This window comes from Pelodiscus sinensis, chromosome 10, assembly GCF_052426305.1.
Source record: "Pelodiscus sinensis isolate ZL-2025 chromosome 10, ASM5242630v1, whole genome shotgun sequence".
NCBI classification, from domain to species: domain Eukaryota; kingdom Metazoa; phylum Chordata; order Testudines; family Trionychidae; genus Pelodiscus; species Pelodiscus sinensis.
Window position 1 is genome coordinate 28,352,216 of NC_143061.1, and position 25,585 is coordinate 28,377,800.

General features: G+C 37.6%; 1 protein-coding gene across 17 annotated transcripts in view; it reads right to left on the minus strand.

The window, feature by feature from the left end:
- Nucleotides 1–580: 580 nt before the first annotated feature.
- The window catches only part of MBNL1 (muscleblind like splicing regulator 1), a 199,035-nt gene continuing 174,030 nt past the window's right edge, over nucleotides 581–25,585 (minus strand). For 11 of the 17 annotated variants that reach the window (XM_014569966.4, XM_014569964.4, XM_006115963.5 and 8 more), the window contains 7 exons: nucleotides 23,964–24,221; nucleotides 22,717–22,770; nucleotides 21,747–21,900; nucleotides 13,707–13,742; nucleotides 12,896–12,990; nucleotides 9,413–9,487; nucleotides 581–3,513 (listed from right to left, as the gene is read on the minus strand). In XM_014569966.4, the coding sequence (XP_014425452.1) occupies nucleotides 9,431–9,487; nucleotides 12,896–12,990; nucleotides 13,707–13,742; nucleotides 21,747–21,900; nucleotides 22,717–22,770; nucleotides 23,964–24,221 (654 nt within the window). In that variant the 3' untranslated portion in view covers nucleotides 581–3,513; nucleotides 9,413–9,430. The remainder of the gene's footprint in view (nucleotides 3,514–9,412; nucleotides 9,488–12,895; nucleotides 12,991–13,706; nucleotides 13,743–21,746; nucleotides 21,901–22,716; nucleotides 22,771–23,963; nucleotides 24,222–25,585) is intronic. The other 6 variants (XM_006115959.5, XM_075937737.2, XM_006115960.5 and 3 more) reach the window with 3 other exon arrangements.

Genomic DNA, 25,585 nt, shown 5'->3' on the forward strand with positions numbered 1-25,585 from the left:
AATTCCCCCTTAGAAATAAATATGTGAATCCATTAAAATGTACACAAAACAGTGTAACTTAATCTGAAATAGAAAAATATAATTAAGAAAGAGAAGTTTTATTAGGGCAATTTCACTTTATTTTTCCATACAGCAAGGTCAACTATAGCAGTAATAATAAAATAAGCATGGAAACAAATTGCAGCCCCGGACAGAGTACATAATTTGCAGCAACTACAAGCAAAAAGTAAGTCTGTGATTACATAATAGTAAAACCAAGCACATCTGTCCTTTCAGCAGATGAAATTTGCAGGGTTGCAAGTAAGTGCAACAGTATTAATTAATCAGTGTGAAAACTGAATATTCCAGATAAAAATAATGGCCTAATCATTTTTCTTTCCAACTTTGGCTTATCGAATTACATGGTTTCTTGGGTGCTTCTCATTCAAATAGCAACATTTAATAAGTTTTTGTTTTTCACCTGCTAAAAGAACAGGACCATTACAATAAAAAAATAATCACATAACTACAGCTACAATGTGCTGTTTGGTTTGCCTGTTCATGATTTAATTTTTTGTGAAAGTCAATATTGTTTTGAAGATTTTGTTTTGTGAACAATAAACCACTGAAATTGTCAGAAACTGTTTTGAATAGCATATATCCTTATTATATTTGTTGATTGTTTTTTTGTTGTTTTTGTTTTTTGTTGTTTTTTTGTTGTTTTTGATACTTTAAACATGCAGTAGATTTTGAATAATGTACGGAATATTTAATCCATGATTTCACCTTGATGGTTTGAAGTACCTGCTTTTTAATTTTTTTTAAAGTAATGATTTTCAGGCAGATTTGAACCAGTGGAGCTTTTGTCAGTCATGAGGTCTAGGAAGGATGGCATATCTTTCCAGCTGAAAAAATCCTGGCAAACTACAAGCTGTCCACATAAAGCAAAGCAACTTTTTTGAAGGGGTATGGAGTGCTAACTCTGTGCCACTTTTGCAAGCAATTTTGTTCAGCCTGTCATTTTATTCGCCTTAACAAAACTCCTTGTAATTATAGACATTTTTATTCAAAATAAGATCTTACTATTATACAGGTTTCTCTCTTTTTTGACTATATACAGAAGTGCAAAAAGTCAACCTTCTCTCTATACGTTCCCACATGCTAAACTGCAGCATAATCAACCCTCAAGAGTTTGCACACACACTTTAATTCTTGTTACGTAAACTTTGAGTATTTGGATTATCAACAAAAAGTCCCTTGATCTATTGATTATGCAGCTTATTTATAACAAGGCCTGATATTCAGGGATTTCAAAAAATATTTAAACAATATTTTAACATTTGAAATGGATACAGTAGAAAATAAATTTTATTCTAATATCTAGGAACTAGATTTTCTTATAATAACTAATTACAAACAAAATAAATCATCAAAATATTATTCAATTGTCTGCCAGGATTGTTGCGATAGCAACAACTGAACTTCTTACTTAGCAATGATTATATAATTATAAGATATCCATATAAAAGATCTTTGTTCTTTTAATGAAAACTAGACAAGAACTAACAATGACTGACGTTCTTACATTGTAATATTAAATCAGTAAAATATAAATCATTTAGTTAACAATAATACAAATACTCATGACACTACATGTAAGTTCAAAACTGAATATGTTATGAAGAATAAAACTACATTTTAATTTTTTTATTTTTTTTGTATTTTGAAAAAGTCATCAGTAAAATCTAATAAAACAAAATTCTACAAACTGAAATGGTATTCAACTGGTAATAGAAAATGAAAATGATCTAATAAATGTAAGAAATAAAAACTAAATTTTAACAAGAAAAATAAGTAATAGTCTATAATGTAAGTGACTACAATAACATGTGAAGTCATCTATACTTTCTTAACACGATTGAAATTACATTGGTATGGGTTTCAACCCGTAATGTAATAATCTAAGGCTTTAATAGATGTACAGTACAATCAGTAAAATCAACACATCATTCTTATACTAGAAAGCATCTCTCTCAAGCATAAAAACTTGAAGTAAACTAGGAAGTATGGAAAGTTCTAGAACTGAACTCTCACTTCTTCCAATCCATGCTATTCTACCAGTGACCTGGCCCCCACTTCAGCAGTTTGCTGAACAGAGCAAAAATATCCTTTATTAACTGCAACATCCAAACCACAAAAAGGAATTCCTTTGGATGAATCCATTCTTAAAAACTTGAATGCACATCTATTTTTATTATTATTTTGTAAAGGCTTTCTAAGGCTATAAGCAGTTAATCTGAACAAAAAAAAAGTCACATAAAACTCACCCAGGTATTTAACCCACCCAATTTCTATGCTAATTAACATCTCAGTTTTTTTCATATTTTGGTTTATCATGCATCTGATGTCAGTGCTTCTTTCTTCTTTGTTTAGAGTCACTATTTTGAAGTGTGACTTTGATGAAACATTTTAGGCAAAATTGTAACCTCTCTTTGCAAACATTTATAGTCTTTTGACTTTTGAGAGTCTATAAATAGACGCAAAATAAGTTCCTCAAATATTTTTATTGTGTCTCAGAAATGGCTTTTCCCTTTTGTATACTGAGATATTTCAGTATAATATGAATAAATATTATACTACAATGGTTTAAGATAGTTTTTATATATATTTATATGTCCCGGTATGTGTTGAATTAATCTGTACTGATAGTTTGTTTTTCTCTTGTCTATTTTTATGATAAGGTAGAATTGGCCATTTCTGAGACAGCTTTGGTTTTGAAACAGAATGGTGCCTTTGACTGAACGGTACTAACAACATAAGCAAAAATGTGGCTCTGAAAATAACACTGCAGAAATAATACTCTAATTTAATGTACAGTCTATGGCACTTCATGAGAATCCTTAACAACATGGTACTTAAAGCCATTGATGTGCTTTAAAATATACACAGTTGTGGTTTTGCTTGGCACATTCATCTGTCAGATACCTCCCTTACCACTTCTTACAATCTATTACATTAAAAATATTACTCTTAAAACAAAAATTACTGTGCATGCACGCTCTCATCTATAATGGCAATTTTAAATACAAGGTGCACCTTTGTTATTTGTAAACCTTGAAAGAAATAAACTTACTTTAAAAAATTATATCTTGGTCTATAGACGTACCAATACATAATAGATTTATGATTACATCATAGTCTGTCTTTTCAAGATGACATACATGATTATGTAGGAAATAGACTATGTATGCATATTGAAATATATAGGCATACCTCTGTGCTAGAAAAGATAGACAATGTTGTAGATTTAGACAGTAAGATCACCTCAGCACAAATATCAATTAAATGTACAAAGTATATAGGCAACAGTGTGCAGTGGATTTCCAAGTTGTTGTTTCATTTTGTTAACATGCAGTATGTGGATGTCTTACTGCTGAGGGAGTCATGTATGTGGCCTGACGGTATATACATTATGGCTAATGCTCGTGTCCTTTTCGCTATCCAAGCACACTGTCCTTTTCTCTTTAGTATGATCTAGAAAGGGAAGCAGGCAGAAAGAAAATGAATTTAGCAATTTCATTCATTTGGCAAATCAGTCTTAAAATTAAGAGGAAGTTTGCATACAAAAAGACTACAGGATTGTGCTTCAAATAATTTCTTCACAGCAAAGATTTACTTTCTAGACATATTACACATATTATAAATATTGACTATGTTTAATAAAATAGCATCCTGTTGGTCCTGAATTTTATAGCGTCTGCTACGTACAACACCAAGACAACAATTTAAACTAGGATTTCATCACAGAAAGATCGGGGGAGAAATCCGTACAGATAAAGTCGAGTAAAAGTATTTCTTTGTGAAAAAAGTTAAATGATAAAAGTCTGGCATATAATATCTAAGACTGTAGTTCGAGCAAACATATGTAAGTGTAAACTGAGTTTATATTCTCTGCATGACTGCTCTTTGTTATGTAAACTAGGCAAATACAACTTAGATGGGGCTACTATAAGATGGGTGTATAACTGGCTGGATGACTATTCTCAGAGAGGAGTTATTAACGGTTCACAATCCTGCTGGAAAGGTATAACAAGTGGGTTTCCACAGGGGTCTGTTTTGGAACTGGTTCTGTTCAATATCTTCATCAACGATTTAGATATTGGCATAGAGAGTATGCTTATTAAGTTTGCAGATGATACCAAGCTGGGAGCAGTTACAACTGCTTTGGAGGATAGGGTCATAATTCAAAATGATCTGGACACATTGGAGAAATGGTCTGAGGTAAACAGGATGAAGTTTAATAAGGACAAATGCAAAGTGCTCCACTTAGGAAGGAACAATCAGTTTCACACATACAGAATGGGAAACGATTGTCTAGGAAGGAGTACGGCAGAAAGGGATCTAGGAGTTATAGTGGACCACAAACTAAATATGAGTCAACAGTGTGACGCTGTTGCAAAAGAAGCCAACATGATTCTAGGATGCATTAACAGGTATGTTGTCAGCAAGATACAAGAAGTCATTCTTCCGCTCTACTCTGCGTTGATTAGGCCTCAGTTGGAATATTGTGTCCAGTTCTGGGCACCACATTTCAAGAAAGATGTAGAGAAATTGGAGAAGGTCCAGTGAAGAGTAAGAAGAATGATTAAAGGTCTAGAGAACATGACCTGTGAAGGAAGACTGAAAGAACTGGGCTTGTTTAGTTTGGAAAAGAGAAGATTGAGATAGCAGTTTTCAGGTATAAAAAGGGTGTCATAAGGAGCAGGGAGAAAAAATGTTCTTCTTGGCCTCTGAGGATAGGACAAGAAGCAATGGGCTTAAACTGCAGCAAGGGAGGTTTAGGTTGGACATTAGGAAAAACTTCCTAACTGTCAGGGTGGTTAAACACTGGAATAAGCTGCCTAGGGAGGTTGTGGAATCTCCATCTCTGGAGATATTTAAGAATAGGGTATCAGGGATGTTCTAGATTGTACTGGGTCCTGCCATGAGGGCAGGGGGCTGGACTCAATGATCACTCGAGGTCCCTTCCAGTCCTAGTATTCTATGATTCTATAAGCAATGGGTTTAAACTGCAGCAAGGGAGGTTTACGTTGGACATTAGGAAAAAGTTCCTGTCAGGGTAGTCAAACACTGGAATAAATTGCCTAGGGAGGTTGTGGAATCCCCATCTCTGGAGATATTTAAGAGTAGGTTAGATAAATGTCTATCGGGGATGGTCTAGACAGTATTTGGTCTTGCTATGAGGGCAGGGGACTGGACTCGTTGACCTCACGAGGTCCCTTCCAGTCCTAGTATTCTATGATAAAGTTGGTTGTATACCCCTTATTTACTGGCTGTGTATTAGGGGTCACAGCCTGGGCCCACTGGAGTATATGGAGTAAGCAGGCGTTAGTCTCATTGACTTCATCAGGATCAAGGTAACATTTTCAAAAGTACTTAAACAACCTGGAAGCCAAAGTCCCACTGACTTTTAATCACACTAATACACACAAGTGCCTGGTACTTTGAAAATGGGATTTAGACCAGTAAAGGATTAAGGTCCATTGTAATTCCTGAGAGTTAGGTGCTTGAGGCCGTGAGCCTACATGACTTAGACGCTTCTGAAAATTTGAAACATTTGCTTGAAAGAATAATAAGACTCTTGTAGGATTCCATATATTAAGTCAGTAGTTACACTCTCACCTGAAATAAAGCATTCTGTTTTGGTACCTCATTTTATGAAGGACACACCAGAAACAGAAAACTCCCAAAGAAGGGCCATAAAAAGTGGAAACTGAGGAGGGGAAGGTGAAGTTTTGCATAAGGAGAAAATAAAGAGATGATGTAACTGGGTGAGAAAACAAGTAAGTGGAAAGAAAGAGTTGGAAATAGCTTTTAATGCAATAATAAATTAGAATGTAGAAGTCAATGTTGTCAGATAATGCTAAGGCAAATAGCTTAGCGTATTATTTTTTAAAAGGACTGGACTATGACTACAATAATATTTGCAATCACTCCAGCTAGGATAAAAGTTAGAAGGGGAATCAAGCGCTTTTCTTTCATGATTGATCACCAACTAGTGTCACGAATAAATTCCCTTCTTTGCTGATGAAAATTTACAATGAAGGGGCTATGAAAAACTTTGATAATAATGGGAACTAGATATCTAAATACTACAGAGGATCTTGGCCAAAGTGAATAAGTTTTTTACCGCTTGAACCTGAATAGTAGGCAGTACCTCTGTAGTGGGATAGGACAGTGGTTTTCAAACTACGGGTGGTAACCCACTACTGGGTTGTGGAATGCCAGGCAGTGGCTTTTATTGCTACAGGAGGATCAGGTGATCAGTGGGGGAGCTAAGGCAGGCTACCTGCATGTCTTGGCACCTCACACTGCACTCTGCCCCAGAAGAGGCTGGCAACCGGCCTGGCTCCTAAGTGGTGGCTGGGGAAGAGTGCACAGGTTTCCATACATTGACCCTACCCTGGGCATTAGCTCCATACTCCCACTGGCTGGGAACCTGCTGCTGGCTCCCTCTGTGGCGCAGCATGGTCTGTGGTGCCAGGAGAGGAAGGAAACCTAACTTATCAGACCCGTACACTGCTGACTGGGAGCCCCTCAAGGTAAGCCCCTCCTGCCAAAGCCCTGACATATGGAAGCCGGAGCTCCTTCCTATGCCCCAAAGCTCTCATCCCCAGTCCTACTGCAGAGCACACATTATAGTCAAATTACATTGGACTGCAGGGATCAATAATTTTCTTCCACTTGGTCATGAGAAAAAAAAGTTTTAAAAACCACTGGGATAAGGGGTGGGAATTAAGCTGTATATTAATATTGCACCAGTTATTAAGCTAGCCTAATATATTGGATAAGTTACTATATCAAACCGAAACAAAAATGAACAGCCCAAATCATAAGTTTAAACTGGAATTTCATCACAGAAAGATCACAGTGGAAAATCTTTTCAGGGGAAGTCAAGTAAAAGTCTTTTTTTGTGAAAAAAGATTAAATTATAAAAAAATCTGACTTATAATATCTGGGGCTGTAGTTAAAGCCAAACATATGCTAGTGTAAACTGATCTTATATTCTCAGCCTGACCTCTCTCTACTATGCAATCTATGTCACAAAAATACCACACATAATTTATCATAATTTGACAGTCTGCGCTGAAAAGAAGCCACAGGCTGAGTTCAACTAATGATTAAATCCTCATTCTCAATTACAGAGGCTGGCTTAGCAGACATTGATTTAATAGGTCTTTCAAATGTAACTCTCAGTAAAGCTTCTTGTCCCACATATTGCTCATTGTTCAGTACAGCTAGTGCTGCCTCTGTCCAGTACCAAACAAAAGCCAGATTATTGTTTAATAAACTCTAAGGGTGTTAAAAGTCAGTTAAATAAGTAACCATGTAACTACTGAAAAACTCAGCGACTACATCAGGGGTGGGCAAAAGGGCTTTCGCAGGCCGCATCCAGCCCACCAAGCAGGTGGATCTGGCCTGCAGAGGACCTGCTGCTCCTCCACCCCCTCCCCAGCCAATTAGGGTCTGGGGGTGGGGGAGCGCGTGAAGCCTTCTCCTGCCCTGCTAGGAGCATGTGGCACTTTGAAGCGCAGCGCACTGCTCGCAGGGTGGGAAGATGGGGGAGGGATGAGAGTGGAGGAGGTTTTGTGTGCTCCCTTGCCCCCAGGTCAATCAGGGCCTGGGAGCTGTGTGAAGCTTTCTTCACCCGGCCCCAGCCCTGCGAGTAGCCCGAGGCACTTCCAAGTGCCACATGCTTCTCGCAGGGCAGGAGAAGGTTTCCCACGCTCTCCCGCCTCCAGACCCTGATTGGCCTGGGAGTGGGGGAGCATGCCAAGCCTCTTCGAGGGCATGGGTGCCTAGTGGGAAAGGGGAGGGGGCTAAGGGGCTCCCCCACCCCAGTGCAGTCATGGTCTAGGGGTGGTGTGGCCCCACCCCTTCCTGTTTAGGCCCTGCCCTTTCCGGGATGGCCCGGGGCTACTTCAAAAAATTTTGAAATGGTCCCCGGGCAAAAATTATTGCCCACCCCGGACTCCATGGTGATAAGCTGAAGGCTTATATAAGCTTCAAAGCCTCCCCAGGAGCTGGCAGTCCTTGCCCCACCTGGCTCCCAGGGAGGAGGCTTTGCTGCTCTTCTACAGCAAAGCTGCCTCCCCAGAAACCAGCGATTGCAACTGACACCATTAACCAATAAACATCAGTTTCTCAGTTACATTGTGAGTTGGTTACACTCTAACATCGCTAATAAAACTCTGGTTTTATTGAGAGTTCATTCCTAAATAATGCTAGATATGCCTGATCCCAGGGTTACTTTCCTCAGCAGGGCAGCAAGATGGCACTAGAAGCTGAAGCCCACTGTAATAAGGCGGCAGAACACTTAATGTACTTAAATTACCCTGTTAGGAGGTGCTGAAACCTTACACAGAGCTGCAGGTCAATTACTATTAACTCATCCTGGTAGATGTGGCTTATTAGATCCCTACTGCCTATACCCACCACAAAGAGTCAACAGTAATTAATGTGGCACTTCCAGTTCCAGCTAGCAAAGGGGGTGCATTAGAGCAAATACTGCTGCCCCATGACAGTGCACGAGTGCTAACAACCTGGGGCCTCCCGGCCTCAAAAGGTCTTTTGTGTACTTGGGACATGAAAAACATTAATTTAAAGTTGATACAGTAACTGCATCTTTTGGAAGGGACAAACACAGGGCAATTACAAAGAAACTGAGTTTCCCTGAGCCTTCTGAAAATGGGGGGCTGATGTTTCAAGAAGCAGATCAAACAGCTAAGGGTGAAATGCAGACAGCTGGAAGCAAGGTGCCCAATGGTTGAAGTCTACAGGTGGACTGGCTGCTCAAGATGTTCTCCTAGCCATTCATCATTATGGAAAGAGTCTTTGCACTCCAAACAAGCTAGCATAAAGGGTATGGTTACAGGTGGGATGGGGAAGAGATTATTTTTTGGTCATGTATTTTCATGTAGTATCACATGCACAAGTAAAGTGTGGGACACGCTGGTGATGAATGTAGATTACAGGCTACTGAGTAGCTTCTGTGCAGAATCTGTGAGATCTGTTTCTGGGAAGAGGGGAGTTCAGCTTTCTGGCTGTTTGATCCTTGGCCTCTTCTGAGAGCGTCAGCAAAGGCCAAATGTGGCAGCCTACTGATGTTGTTGACTAAGTTGACTGAACCAACCAATTCACTTCATGCACACTCCTCTGTTTCTGTAATATCTTTTAAAGATCATTTCTATATGAACACTGTGACTGATATGTGTCAGAAGTTGGGTAGTATCAACAAAATCCATATAAATTCTTTCATCGCATTTCCCCATACTTTTAATTTTGAAAACATCAACTACACGTCCTTAAAAAAGAAAAGTTAGGCACATGCACAGAGTGTGAAAACTATGCAAGCAATACATTGACAACTTACTGTTTGATGAGAAAATGTCTACATCTGTGTAACATACTTGTGGCTAGTCAGATGTTCGGCAGATATTATGGGTATCTATAGGTAAAAATGTAAAAAATGAATAACATGTGCAACAAATCAATGAAAAGATAGAACATTTAATTAAAAAGAACATAATGGCTCAGAAAAGGGGGGAGCAGCTGTGAGGTGGTGGACTTTATACTATAAGTTAAAGTACGCTAAAGTAGCAACTTAAAACTGAAAAACATTACGGTAAGTACTGTTTGGCCAATGTAAATAAGTATTATTGTTTGTTTAGAAAGTAAGAGATGTTAAAATCTACAAAAGTTCATGCAATGCAGTAATTGAAAGGAGCCCTTTTTGTTGGCCTACACAAAATTCTGTAATTTCACTTAATTATTTGAAAAAATAAATTTTAGTTAAAGTCAGCCAAATTTTCCACCCAGATCATTAACTTTCAGAGTCTCCATTATTGGGTGCCAAAGCTAAAATGCCTTGTACACTGTTTTCACAGTGGGCGAAGACCCACAGCTGAGCTGAGGGTCCTCATCCCCTATAAAAATCTGGTACAAGGTGCCAAAGTGCTCACAATAAAGGAAAGCACCCCAAACCAGTGAATAAGTCTCAAACTCAAAACCAAACTCAAAATACTAGCCTTTGCAAACAGAATGTGTTTGGCTCCTAAGATTTATCAACTCATCTCCATAGTATTTTTTAAAATTAATATCACAAGATAATATTTAGAAGTAGCAAGGAAGCACACAGGACAACCACCTCTCTAGAGCCCAATCCTGCATGCCTGCCAATGGGTGGAACATAGATTGAAGTCAGTGGCAGTGCATGTACACAGGCCTTGCAGAATTTGGCTCTCAATGAGGGAAAACAATATTGTGTTTACAGTGAACTACAAATGTTAAAGGAATTGTACATAATCTTGCATCACAAAACAGGACAGGACATGGAAAGAGGTATTTATGAACAGAAAAACAAGCCCTGAAATATGATGTGATGCTGATTTTTTTCAAGGTTAACAGCTATTTACAGTCATACAAGTTATAGTTTCCATCAGCTAATAATTTTGACATATAAACCCACAAAAGAAAGGGAGGGTGGAAATAATGTTTTGAAATTGAATGGTTTTAGTGTTTGGGATTTTTTTCCACCTCTAATGCCCTCTCTTTACCTGTCATCTTTATACAGTTTTATAGCATTGCCAACTTGCACAGAAATGTGCTTCAAGCATAATGAAGCTTCTCATACCATTTTGTTTACTGCTGCAGGAGAAGATGTTGCACCCAACTGTGTAGAAGCATCAGGGATAGTGCTGTCGAAACATACCAAGGACCTTCAACACCAGTCAATGTAGATGAGGGCCAGATCTTAAGACCTTTCGCATGCATGCGCATTGCACTGCGTGGCATTAAACAATTTCAGCATTGCTTACATACTATATACATATATTAATTATATATGTATATGTTGAGGTTTGGCTGCAATACTTTGCTGAAGTGTGTTATGAGAGTCCAGGGAGAAGATGCATGAAATGGTCAGATTCTACAACAGAAAGTTTCCCTATACTCTCCTTGGGCAAGTGCTTGGCACCTCACATTGAGAGCAATCATATTTTCTGGTTCTCCTTGCTCAAGCAATTCTCAGGGGTATGCAGGCTATACAATCAAAGTGATCTGAATTGTACAGTAAATAACTCATGCTATTAAGATACATCTGACATACAACAGATGTATGTAGCTGATGCTTATTTACAAGAATGATGCTTGAGTATTCCTGGATATTAAATTATTCTTATTCTGGGTTAAATCTATGAGAGACTTAGTTACTCACTGGAAACCAATAATTAAGCCTTTTATTTTCTCTAGCACAAAGAGGTATGTGGTGAAATATTACATTCAGCTTCTTTGAAGACTGACCAGATTATCGTTTGGGCTTTTTATATATCTAATTAATACATCATTATACCATTATGATTTTTAGGCTCGATGGCTGTCCCAATTACTGTATATACAAACAAAGAACTAACAGTTGGCTTAGTAAAAAAAGGTGATGCAAGCAATGATGGACATATTCAAAGTCAAATACTAAGGCTCTGGGTCTGGCCACATAAAAGACTCAGAGCTCTCAACCCTCAGTGAAAATGTACAGAACTCAACACTTTGCTACAGCAACAGGCTATTAACTTCTGGAATTAGTGTCCTACTTTATAAGTGTAGTTGCCTCTGAGTGCAGGCGCATTAGATTTCAGGTACAAGTACAACTGCTCATAGAGCTACCTGATTGGATTTTTAAAAAGTGCTCAGAGTTTAATGGAAGCAGAGTTAGGTCAAAGGTAAGCACTTTTTAAACTCCTGGCCTTAAAGACTATCACAATACCCCTGCAATTAATTGTGAATGCAAAATATCCCCTGCAACATTGGATACTTAGTTAAGGACATTTTTGAAAATCAAATAACCTCCTCTAACCTCTCCCTCTGGATCTCCCAGAGAATTGATAGCGAGCACTACTTGCATCTTAGCAGAGAATTTGGGGCTATGTTTTTAGCACAATGATAATATGCAGGAATTCTAAATTTCTAATATGGGTTTTAAAATTTATTTCTGGGATTTAAATAAAAGAGAAAGGAAATGGTCTTTAGAATGCTTTTATTCTTTTACGTTTAATGTTCAAACTATGGTGTAATATAAAATGACTGAATTTTAAACAATCTCTTGAGTTAAAACACTGGACCAAATTTCATCCTCATTTGTGTAAGTGCAGTTTCCATTGGAATAAATTGGAGATACACCCATGAAAACGTGGCTCCCAACATTTATCTTAACGGCACTGTTTGTTTGTGGCAGTGGAAGGAGAAGTTTAATTTATGGCTTAGCTGGTTAAGCATTTGTATTTTATACTCAGATGCAACAACATTCATGGCTGTAGTTTAGAAAGTTTAATCAGGTTTTTAATGGACATTCAATTAGTTAAAGTGTGTCCATTATAAAATTAATAAAGCCTCTTCTAACTAATACACAAGTTGAGACAACAATTTACAAGTATGCCCTGGGTGGCCTAAACACAAATGCTTTTGTTTTGCTTTGGAAGAGGTTCAGAACATATCAGACTCTTAAATTCCTTATCCTATTATCTCTCCACACACAGCTCCCACTGGCTTTGACCAGAGATTTGAATACAAAAGAACTATAGGTTTTATGTGCACAGAAAAATTGGATTCTGTGTCTGGTTCCTCTCTTTTTAGATCTATGAAAAGAAAAATAAGCAGCAAGGCCTAGGAAAAGTAAGCCTCATGTAAAATATTTTTAGCATCAGAAACAGAGCTGTTGCACCTTTCAAGCATGGACTAAGCTATGCTGCAAGCTCTTAGAGAGAATGTGTAGGCCAACAAGAAGTAAAATCAAAACCCCCATGCTCATTAAAAGCACCAATTTCAAGTTGTTTTTAAGGAACAAAGCTGTAAATTAGCAAACCTGGTTGGCTGTGGCTGTTGCAGCGAAGGGGACACTTGTGGCAGATGTTGTTGCCGCAGACACAGTGGCTGGCGTAGCACCGTGCACCATGGGAACTTTCGGAAGGAAAATCATATAAGCCAACATACAGAAGAGTGTAGCAGTATGGGAACCATGGCAACATGTGATAGAATAATTGAGCATGGTATTTATCATAGCAATAAGCCATGTGACGAGACATCATTGCCAGCGAGTGACATGCAATCACAGTGCAAAGCAGGACAACATTCCAGGGAGAAGGGGAGAAAAGGAAATGAAAGAGGGGAAAAAAGGGAAAAATGCTTGTTAACATCAAATCAAGAAAATGAACACAAACAAGTTCAATTGCTTCAATACTAAATCAACAAAAGGATTTTTAAAAGGCCCTATGTTTACATTTTTATGTCTAAGCAAAAATACAAACAAAAAATCCAACCCAAGTATCTATCACACAATAAATTAATTAGTTTTAATGAAAGAATATTTATATATAACTATAGTAAGATACAGTATGTTACTTAATACAACACAGTGTCTAAACACAAACTCATAGTCCAATCAAAATCCACCAAGGAAAAAATGTGCAATTCAGAACACTACTATCCAACTTCTAGGTGTCTATGTCAATTAAATAAAATAACTGCATTTAATTGACAGTTGTTAGTGTAGAGGGTGTGGGGAGGGGGAGGTGAACTGGCACCAGAGCTGCAAGTTAAAACCTAACAGTGGATTTTGAGGGTCTGTGAGATGCACCACAGGTTTAAGATAATCAAGAAACAAAGCTGGCACCTACCAACACTTGTAGCGGGTGTCATGCACAATATTGAGCCTGCCCATCATGCATTGCAACAGGAAGGTGGATTTGAAAAGGGAAAAGAATTAAAACAACCCATCACACGTGTAATTAGAAAAATTTCATTTGAACAAAGAAGAAAAATTGTTATTATGGGAACAGTGGCATGTAACTGTCAGCACAATCAAATCACACAATAGCATAGTGATCAATTAGAACTAGTCTTAAGTGAAGAAAAAGCTGAACTGTGTGCTGGTACATTTTGTTTGCCTTTATTTCTGTATAGTTTCAGTTGTCTTTAAAACTTACTAGAAAAAGTCTCAAGGCTTATTTCAAAATTCAGTTTTTATCAGATTCATTTTTTATCTTTATGACAATCGGTTAGCATAAAAATAAACATGTATTTCTTTTTTAACTGCATTTTATTATGATTAAAGGAAAAGATCAAACATGTTGTTTATCTTTAACACCCTTAGGGGGAGCCAACACCCAAAATTATGTTAATCCTAACACTGAGATTATATGGAGATATGTACAATAATAAAGAATGAATGAGTGGGATTGTTTTACACATTCTTCAACCTATATGCGCAAGGGACCCTCCACACTGAGTTCTCCCTGCCTAAGCTCCTCAATTTCTGATGCTGCTGAGGACGGAAGTGGCGTGTGCAGGTTGAGAATTGGAGCAGCCTAAGGGACATGTTGTCCCCTTCTTCGTTCAGCAATAAAAACAATACAACCTAGGGCTGTGCTCTTTTATCTGCAGTGGTCCCAGGAGGGACTCCAAGAAGATCTCACCAAAATGAGTGATTGGACAACAAAATGGCAAATGAAATTTAATGTGGATAAGTTTAAAGTAATGCACATCGGGAAAAATAACCCCAACTATACGTACAGTATGATGGGGGCTAATTTGGCTACGACAAATCAGGAAAGAGATCTTGGAGTTATCGTGGACAGTTCTCTGAGAACTTCCACACAGTGTGCAGTGGCAGTCAAAAAGGCAAATAGGATGCTAGGAATTATTAAGAAAGGGATAGAAAATAAGACCCAGAATATCGTACTGCCCCTTTATAAAACTATGGTATGCCCACATCTTGAATACTGTGTACAGATGTGGTCTCCTCACCTCAAAAAAAGATATTTTGGCCTTGGAAAGGGTTCAGAAAAGGGCAACTAAAATGATTAAGGGTTTGGAACGGGTCCCATATGAGGAGAGGTTAAAGCGACTGGGACTTTTCAGTTTAGAAAAGAGGAGACTGAGGGGGGATATGATAGAGGTATATAAAATCATGAGTGGTGTGGAGAGGGCCGATAAAGAAAAGTTATTTATTAGTTCCCTAAATAGAAGAACTAGAGGACACCAGATGAAATTAATGGGTAGCAGGTTTAAAACTAATAAAAGAAAGTTCTTCACACAGCGTGTAGTCAACCTGTGGAACTCCTTGCCAGAGGAGGCTGTGAAGGCTAGGACTATAATACAGTTTAAAGAGAAGCTAGATAATTTCATGGAGGTTAGGTCCATAAAAGGCTATTAGCTAGGGGATAAAATGGTGTCCTTAGCCTCTGTTTGTCAGAGGCTGGAGAGGGATGGCAGGAGACAAATTGCTTGATCATTATCTTCGGTCCACCCTCTCTGGGGCACCTGGTGCTGGCCACTGTCGGTAGATAGGATACTGGGCTAGATGGACCTTTGGTCTGACCCAGTACGGCCGTTCTTATGTTCTTATGTAAGGAATGGTTTGAATAAAGTCCTGTGTGTTTTAATTGTCCAACCCCACTAAATGAATCTCATGGGTCTTGGTAATATATAGTTGTTAGGGCTAAGGTTGTGAGACAAAATAATTTCTCAGTTCACTGGCTGCTCCAAAAAATAATTTAAAACATTTTTATTTTTGGTCCAATAAAATGTTTTGTTTGAACTGAAGCATTTTGTTTTGATTTTGAGCTTTAAAACAAACATTTTGATTTTTTTTAAACAACTGAAACAATTTGGCAAATCAACCCAAATTCACAAAATTATTTGGTCAGCCTGAATCTGCAATTTTTGCTAATTTTTTGGCCAGCTGTAGTAAGTGTAGTGATGATTTTGCACACAATATTATTGAAAATATGTAGACATTGTGGGATAAACTGAAGATGAAATGTCAACTTTTACTTTCATTTTCCTCCCAAAATAACTATTTTGTATTTTAAATGCAAGATAAAGTGCAGGCCTCCCACACAGTCCTAGGCACACTTGGCTGGAATTGTTTCTAGACTGCAGGACATACTTTAATTGGTCATATGTTGTTGGGTCTGTGGGCCTTTCCAAAACATCAACAATACTTAGATAACTGTTCAGTTGAGAGAGATAATCTTGTAGCCTGCCACTCACTTTGTGTTAATCAATAATCAATTAATTCTCCAAAGAGACATCAATGTCAATATAAGTACTGCATTTTTAGGCATGCCCAACTGCCAATTTTCAAATTCCACTACTTTGGCAATCTCATTTATTTGCTAAATGCCTTGCTCTATATTGAGAACTCAGGATTTGCATTATTTTTGTTTCTTATCCAAAACTTAAAAATGAACCATTATAAACAAAGGGCCCAATTCTTCATGTTCCAACATACTGAATGTTTTTTGAAAAATATTTGCTTCCCTATTTAACCATATTGTTAGATAAATTTACTCTGATATTAAAATAATGAAATCCTGAAAATGGGGATCATATGAAAACAGAAACAGACTATGAATAAAACTGTCTGTCTGTGGTAGCTACTGCTATATGTTTGCCTTAGTGAGACAAGGTGGGTAAAGTAATATCTTTTTATTGGACCAAATACTGTGAGTGAAAGAGAGGCTTTCGAGCCTCTATGAGACAGACCTCTTCTTCAGTTCTATGTACGCTCAAAAACTTCTCTCTCTCACCAGCAGAAGTTGGTTCAATAAAGTATATTACCTCACCCAATTTGTGTGTCTCATATCCTGGGACCAACATGGCTACAATACCTCAGTATACTATTGTCTTGACACAATATGGCAACAACAAAAATAAATTACTGTGCTTGGATGGTGATACATGTTATCCTCTTAGCTTGTGGTAGGTGGTATATAAATTTATAAGACATCTAGCTTTGCCCAAGCCCAAAGCCATTACCTTGTGGAGAAAAAAAAATCCCAGTAATGAATATAATTAATGTTGGGGATATCATGGATGTTAATGCCTGTTATTATTAGAAGATATATTTAAGGCTATTGGGGAAAACTGCATCATTAATCTTTCTGATTACTTTACTGTATTACACAAAAAACAATGTATATATTCATGAAATATGTTTTAAAGGAGGGTATTTAAAGGAAAAGGCCTTATCATGCTTGTTTTACTCACATGTCATTTGTTACTGAAGTCAATGAGACTGCTTGTGTGAGAGAGTATGTGGCCCAAGATTTGGCCCTGAACTACAAACTGTGCACCAAAAACTTTGCTCTCAATTATACCCATACATACTCCATGATGTCAATCAGGTTGCATGAGTATAACTGAGAGCTATGACACCCTATGTTATTCAACACATACAAATGCCCTATTTATCATGTTTTACATATTTTATTACACCTAGCAAATTATGTCATTCCATGCATAATTAAATCTACATGCTGAAAATAAGAGTTAGCTTTCTGTAACGATTCCCTGAAAAATAACCGTAAAGCTTTCAGCTTAAATTTTAGTTTGAGTTATCATCATCATCAATGTTATAACCAGTACACACAGTTTTGAGAGGGATTTGCAGCAAATGAACATAAGCCAGCAATGAAAATACTAGCTAGGGTGCAATAACTTGCAAATATGAAGACATAATGCAGTAGGACCCACTTGCCAATAATAAAAATCACTGTTACTATTATCTTAATATTTATCTTGACTTCAAAAGCTTTGATTTACTAATACGAATGTATGAACACTGTATTTGCTAGTTCAAATGTTCCCTGACTTTTCAGCACCAGACATCATTTGATTTCTAGCATGTGCTAATTTAACTGATTATAATTTTTCAGATACATTGTTTCCAGACTGAATATAGTAATTCATGAATACTCTGTTTTCACTGGGATTTTAAGCAGTTCCTTTTCTATTTCCTACTCCTGATTTCCTATTTTACTCAGTTTTTTATTCAATTAAATCTCGAAAGCACCATACAGATCAGATTATCAGTACAGAACACAAATGCTTCAATCTTCATGAAGAATCAGTGTTATGAAGCCTGATCCTACTCCCATTAACTTTTCAAAGGGAGCAAAAATTACTCCCCAGAGCCAGAGGTCCCAATTAAGGAAAATGCTAAATAATGTGTCTGAATCCATCTCTAGTTAGGAAAGCACTTAGGGCTGGATGCTGCTTTCACTGAAGTCAGAGGCAAAACTCCCATTGTTCAGAGTGGGTTTAAAGGATCAGCCCTTTAAACACATACTTTTTAATGGTGTTTATTTATCTAATTCAGCTAGGCACCTAGTGGCATTTTCCACACACACTTTGGCATCTAATTGCCATTCATTTCAAGGAGACTAACACAGCTAGGAGCTTTTGAATACCTGACAGGGTGTCTCACTTAGCTTCAAGTCCCTACATTATTTTCTGGCCCTTTATGTTTTCCTAATTGGGAGCCTAGTTTGAAACTTTATACACTGATCTAATGTCATGTCTAAGATGCAGTAATCCAAATTGAGCTGGTTAAATGTTACCAATGTAAGTACCAGTGGTGCAGTGCACCCACGGTGGATGTAGCAGACTCATGATCTGACTTGCTACAGTTTTGTCCCACATCTATACTAGAGCTGTTTCAGATGAAATGCCCTCTGAGTACTTATCCCACAGCTCCTGAGGAAGCTTCTGAAAGCAGTGGATACTGGAAGACTACAAAGGGCCAGAGGTGCACAGCAGAACAATCTAAACCATTTCAATGTGAAGTATTTTAAGTCCAGATCCTCAGAGATTTCCGTGTCTAACGCATTGAAATCAGACACCTGTGCCAGTTAGGAGTTGTGTCTTAGTTGTGGTATTTTCATTTTTCTACTTTTTCTGACATGTCACCACACCCTGTAATTATGGAAAGGCTCCCTCCCTGCCAACACTTCACCTGCACTGACATTATGACAGATGAAGTCTGGCCTATTGCACTTTAGAAGAAATAGCTACAGATTAAGGACTAGACTGTGAGTTGCTTTGTGCCTAAGTGAGAGAGAGAGAGAGAGAGAGAGAGCATCCGGAGCATTCACCTCCTTGTTCTTTTAATGGGGAGCATTACCACTGCTCCTCATTAATATTACTGCTGGCTACTCCTGAGAAAAGCCAGGAGAGCAATGAAACGTGTTCCCATCCTTCACACTGGCTGGGCCTGAAGGAAAGCATGCATTGCACCTGTTTAAAGGGTGGCAGAGCTGCCACTTTGATGGGCACTTTTCAAAGCCCATGAAGGTAGGGATAGTCATCGGTGTGAGACACAAGGTAGTATGCTAAAATGCACTGATAAAAACCCCAAAAGACTTGGTCACACTGGGGTCTGAGTGCAGCTGTAGCCATGGATGACAAGGTTCAGAGGCACCGGGACATTTACCTACTACATGTCCCCTTTTATTCCTCCGTGAGCCATTTCATGCAAGGTAGTCAGAATCTGAGCTCTAGAATGAGGAGGTATGTTTGAAACACAAACCCAACATCATTGCCAAACATGAAATTCAGCCCAAATCAGAGGATCCATGTAAGGTCCTGCAGACTACATACATCCTTGAGGCACAAGTCCCGTGGAAAGTGTTGTCCTCTGGTGAATTTCATCAAGAAAAGTCAGTTATTACTCTTTGGGAGCCTAATCCTGAATGGGGCTGAGCTCCCTTGGCTCCCATTAAAGGGTTTAATCATGAAATGTGGCATGTACCTGTTGGGAGTTGCCAGACACCCTGAGCTCCATGTAAAGTCAAGACGACAGAACTGAGGACACCCAATCCCTCTCAGGACTGGGACTGCTGTGTGAGCCTCCTAAAAATATAGTGTAGGTTCCCTTCCTGGCGCCATTGGAAATCAATTGAAAAAATACTACTTCCACAGCTGTGCTGACCTCACTAATGATAATGATGCACAAGCAAGAATTAAACTAATTTTAGGGGCCACAAAGAGAAGTGAAAAGTGTTATTTTAGTTGAAAGTAATGTTGTTTTAAAGTTTCTGTGACAGCATTAGAGCAATGGCAAACTAGTCTGCCCCTTAACAGTGATTTTTAATAAAGAAATGAAAAACAGAATTGGTTCAATGGTCTGTATTGGCTAAATCCTGAAACCGCTAGCCTGTTCCCTCTGAATTCAGCCTCCAGAATCCCAGTGGCATTTCAGTAAGTCCTGAAGTTCTTCTTTATGCCAAATGCCCACTGACTTCAGTATGAAGTTGCCTGAGTAAGGACCAAGAAAGGCCCACAGAATTATTGATTATTCCCTGTCAGTTATGTGATGCAAATGCAGTTCTATTTATACAAATAGTATAAATGATCTTCACAGTAATGGGCCTGATTCTAAGGGGCCTGAAATGTACCAAACCCCTACTGATTTTAAGGGATGCTGAGGTGCTCCTTAACAGAGATGCATAGCACCAACCAAGATTTAGGGAATTTCTAAAATATGTGAAGCCTGCAGGATGGACTGTGATTGTCTACTATGTAAATACATGTAAATACATGCTAAGAGACATTTATGTCCCTTAAATATGTGTATGAGAGGCCTGATCCAAAGACCACTGGAATCAATGAGTGTCTTTCTATTTACTTCAATGGGCTTTCAATCAGACCCTAGTTGCCCAATGAGCTTCAGTGGGTCCAGAGAAGACACACCTCATGTCCAGCAACTGTTCTAAATGTGTAGATTACATGTATACTTTGTTGACTGAATGAGAGACCACACCACCAAAAGCAGAAGTGAATCCTGTTTATTTGGCAGAAACATGTCAAAAATGGTTAGAAAATATTTTTTCCATTTCTGATTGCCAGTCGTCTCATTTCTAAAAAAAGGTCCACTCTTTAGAGTTAAAAGTTGCCTTTCCCACTTTCACTAATACCACGTATAACAGAGTTTTAAATAAACTGAAAATATGGATTTTATGAAGCAAGTAGTGACACAAACTTTTTATAGACCCAATCCTGCAACAAAAAAAATGACTTCAGCAAGATTTTTTTAGAAGTAACAAGTACAGATTTGGGTTCTGCAACAATCATATTAAATTGTTAAGGATCATTGCATTATTCTTGATGAAAAACAACTGGGGGGAGGTCTATCATGCTCACGTTAAAATTAATAGAAAAATTTTGGTGACTGATCCCGATTTTTTTTTTTTTACAAGTGCACTCTCAAAGTGCTTCCATATTTGCCTTACGCTGGGAATGAGGGACAAGGGATGGATCACTTGACAATTACTGGTGTTCATTTCTTCTGGGGCACCTGGTATTGGTTATGGTCAGAAGACAGAATACTGGACTAGTAGATGGAGCTTTCTTTTGACCTAGAAGGTCTATTCTTATGTTCTTATATTAGCTAAGCTATAATGCTATCTAATTATTCATTTCATGATTACTAAGTAAAATTCAAAACCTCACCCTTCATAAAAATGATATGTTTCACAAGTTAAGGCAAAGAGGGTCTTACCGCAAAAAGGAGTAATACAAAACAGCTCAAAAGATGTATAATAAAGTATTAATTAGGAAAAAAGAGAAAGAAGAGAACAGATTTCAGAGTCTGTTTTGAAATGACAGAATATGTTCTTCCAAAACATTGATTTTCATTAGAGTGAAGAACATCTACCCAGCTTCCAAGACAAGCATACATAGAAACAGCATTCGACAGGATCCCTACCTGATCATGAATATCTTAATTCCTAGACTTCCTATCCTCAGTCTATTCTAACAGCATCCTACTGTAACTGAGCTTATATCAATGACTATCAATACAGATTTATTCCAAACGTTGGACACTAATTTCGTGGCATACTTTGCTCTACAAAAACTAAAGAGATACTTACCTGGTGGAAGGAAGGCTGTATGCTGTTGTAACTGCATGTTGGCAAGAGCTTGTTGGTACTGGAAAATACCAGTATTAAAGACTGCGGTGGCACCATTGGTTTTTTCAAGCGCAGGCCTCTTTGGTAATGGGGGAAGTACAGCTTGAGGAATTCCCTGAACAGTGAATGAGTATAAAAAAATAAAGTCCAGTCCAAAAGAAAAAAAGAAAGAAAAAAGAAAAAGAAAAATCAGTAGAAGGCAAAAAAGCATCAGGCAGCACCATGTTTATCCATGAGCAAGCAAGCACCAGAGCAGACTTAACTACCAAGTAAAAAGGCAAGGTGACAGCTTTAAAAGGAAGCATTACTTTAGTGTGACAATAAAGTAATATAAGTAAATATGTTGGAGCTCAAAGTTATGATAAGGTGCTAAAATATTATATAAAGCTTTGGGTTTTCAGTAAGAAGCAACAATATTGGAGGAGGGGGGGAAAGCTGCACTGCTAGCTCCATGAGGATTGACAAATAAAAGCAATGTTAATAGTAATCTTACAGAGTGAATGAAACAGATAGGATAATATTAAAAAATATACCCACAGTTCCCAAAGTCTAACTAGACATGCAAAAATGTACCAAAGCATGCTGGTACTTGAACATTGCATTACAAATGTTAAATCTACATAAGAATATCACTAAGCCATGCCAAGCAAACAGATACACAAATACATAGTAATAAATACAATTTTAATGTCCTCAAAGTACTTCATTTACAACATTCTAAAAGGTGGTTAAAACTGAATGTGGGCTGCTGCACTTTAGGAACATTTGTTTGGCATATACATTTATGTATATATTGCATTCTTTCCCACTAATCGGAACAGGAAACCACACTCAGTTTTCCATTGTATTTCAATACTTTACAAATTAATAAAAAAAACTTGTATCTACAATAAAGCTACATGCCAAGCTAAAAGGTGAAAGGTCATAGTACCAGGTCAAAGGTTGCCTCGAGGGGTCGCTTCAGTGATTTGACAGCCGACTGAGTCTTAATTAGCAGGCAGCGAGCACATGATGGCAATGGGCCAGTGGGGTTCAAGCGCATTAACATAAACAGCAAGCAGAGGTGCATCATGGGGGCAGCAGTGCATTTTTGGGTAGGTGAGAAAAAACAAATAAAAAACAAATCATCGGAATGCCATATACAACAAATAACAAGACTAAGCATGCACAATAAAGGCACTACTGAGTTGTTATTGTGAGGATTCAACCTCTATGTAGTTAATTACAAACAAGATAATCTAACAGAAAAGAGTGAAAGAAGGAGAGAGAAAGAGAATCTGCCTTCTGTATTTTTGCTCAAGTATCCATAAACAAACAGAAAAAAGGCCTCTCTCATGTTTATTGTACTATGCTAGGGACATCAAACCATGATGTAGTATTTTAATGGTCAAATCATGTAGTTATATAAAAATATAGGACAACATTAACAGCTAAGCAAAGAACAAAAACTGGATCCATTTAAATCAGTTTTAGATCACATTAAAATTTAGCATAAGCAAATAGCCTGTTTGTACTAATTTATATCATCTTCAAATGTACTGTAGTTTTCCTACTTCCTTTAACTGCAATATTCAAGCATCGCTAGCTGTGCAATTATTCATCATACTGTAATATTTAAGATGAACAAACCAATTAAATTTCCCTCAAATAATGTTACAGTCTATTTGCTTGAAAACCTACTTTTAAGTAGTTTCAGATCATGTTTTTTAAATTAAGTAATTTTTAAGCATTTGCTGTTGGTACAAAAAAAACCCCACACATAGATTAAAGAAGAGGAAAATGAAGTTTAGTGTAGAAACAGGAATACCAGTAATGGTAATTTAGATGGATATACTTAAAGACAGAAATAATGATACCTGCAAATACAGATTTATAGCAACACATACACACACTATCTATATATAGATAGATACATATATTAGGTCTACATATAAGTAGACACATGTATGTGTACACACACACTCACACACATCCTTGTATATGCCAGCTCCCAAAAATTAGTGACATATTTTAAGTCTGAAACTATTTAAGAGTAGATATGGCATCACATGCTGTGAAAGTTTATTACACTGTGTAGTGACTGGGATACCTGAACAAACATATCTTCAGCAAGAATAGTTAATGAATTAATCCTTTTCTAGCATCAAAATTATATTTGGAAATTGATTTGGAACTCACCATGGCAGCTGCAGTAGCTGCTGCTTGGGCAGCTGCAGCTTGGTTAACCTGGTACTGGGCAGCCTTGATCTTGGCTTGCAGATGTGCAGGAGGGTGAAAATATTTGCACTTTTCCCGTGAGCACCTTCCTTTGATGTAATCCATGCAGACAGTCACCGTGTTGTCATTGGTATCAATCATTGCACTGTCAGCAGGATGAGCAAACCGGCAATCATTTTCTCCTCTGTTACAATTGCCACGCTGGTACTCTCGACATACCTGCATCATCATCAAATGAAAATTAGTGAATGTGCCTGGATATCACATGACACTGCTGACTTGAGAAAAGTGATCACAGAAAAGGTGTAAAAATAGTCAGCATTTTTAGGGAACTCTTTCAAAAACAAATTAAAATCTTAGTAGTGCAAAGGGGCCTGTAAGTTTGGCATCTTGAATTCATGTTAGAGGTTCCTTACACTGCTACTGGGGTAAAAAAGAACTCAAGTAAAGGTGAATCAGCCCCAGAGAACCCAAATCAACTGATTTCTACTACTGGTTACATTTGGTCCAGTTATGAAGGTGCACTGATTTTGAAAAAAATGTGTTTGCAATGTTCATGTTGAATGATAATTGTAACAATAAGCCAAGGTCAAAGCTAACAGTGTAACATACATTTCTAAAGTACATTGCTAAGAATTGTTTTATTAAAATAAGTATGTACAATTATTGTCAAAATAAACTTCCTAATCCTTTGAGATCAATTCCATAAGCTACCTATTTGACTTCAGTGCATTGTATAGTATTACTTTATGATTCTCCTGTATTTATATTGAGGTATGTCAGCAACAGGATCAATAGAAATACAGCACTCAGATATATTCCATCCTTTTACCACAAGAGGGCAACTCAAAACACACAATGACCTATAGTTCGTTTTTTCTGAACCTTCCTCATAACAGGTCTAACTAACCAACCAGCTAACCAACTCTCGTTTTTTTAATCCCAGGTAGGATTAAGAGGCAGTAGGTAAAAAAAAAAAAAAAACAACACAGGTGCAGTGACTGTGTTTATATTGCACATTGAAAACAAAAGCTTATAGAAACACAAATCCAGATATTTCTTTTGATTCAGGAGAAACACCACCCTAACTACTTGTTCCAATTACAAAAACTTTCACTGGATGCTAGAGACTGCAAAAATCCATCACTGGTTTTACAACCATCCCCCACTAATAGAGCAGTAACTTCTCTAAGTGGTAACTTCCTCTTATTTATTACATCAAGATGTTGGGCTTATTTCTCCTGAGCTTTGCAAATCCTAAATTTAAAGGAACTAGATTCAAATTTCAATTTTATTCTTAGTTCTTTACAAATCATGACCCATAACAATCACAGTAATGAGTTTTACATACCAACTTCCAAAAGATAATTTAGATAATGCAAAAGTTCATACCCAGGTAAACTTGCACAATGAGCCAAACTAATGTAACAGACAAAATTTTCTTTTAAAGGTAAGTTCTGCATTTTTAGCATTTTCTCAAGAAGCTTGGCTCTGATTACTACAACAACTCAAATAGCTCTTCAGTTTTCATCCACACTGGCTCTCCAGCTACACTTTAACACTCTGTACTCCTTAAAAACTCA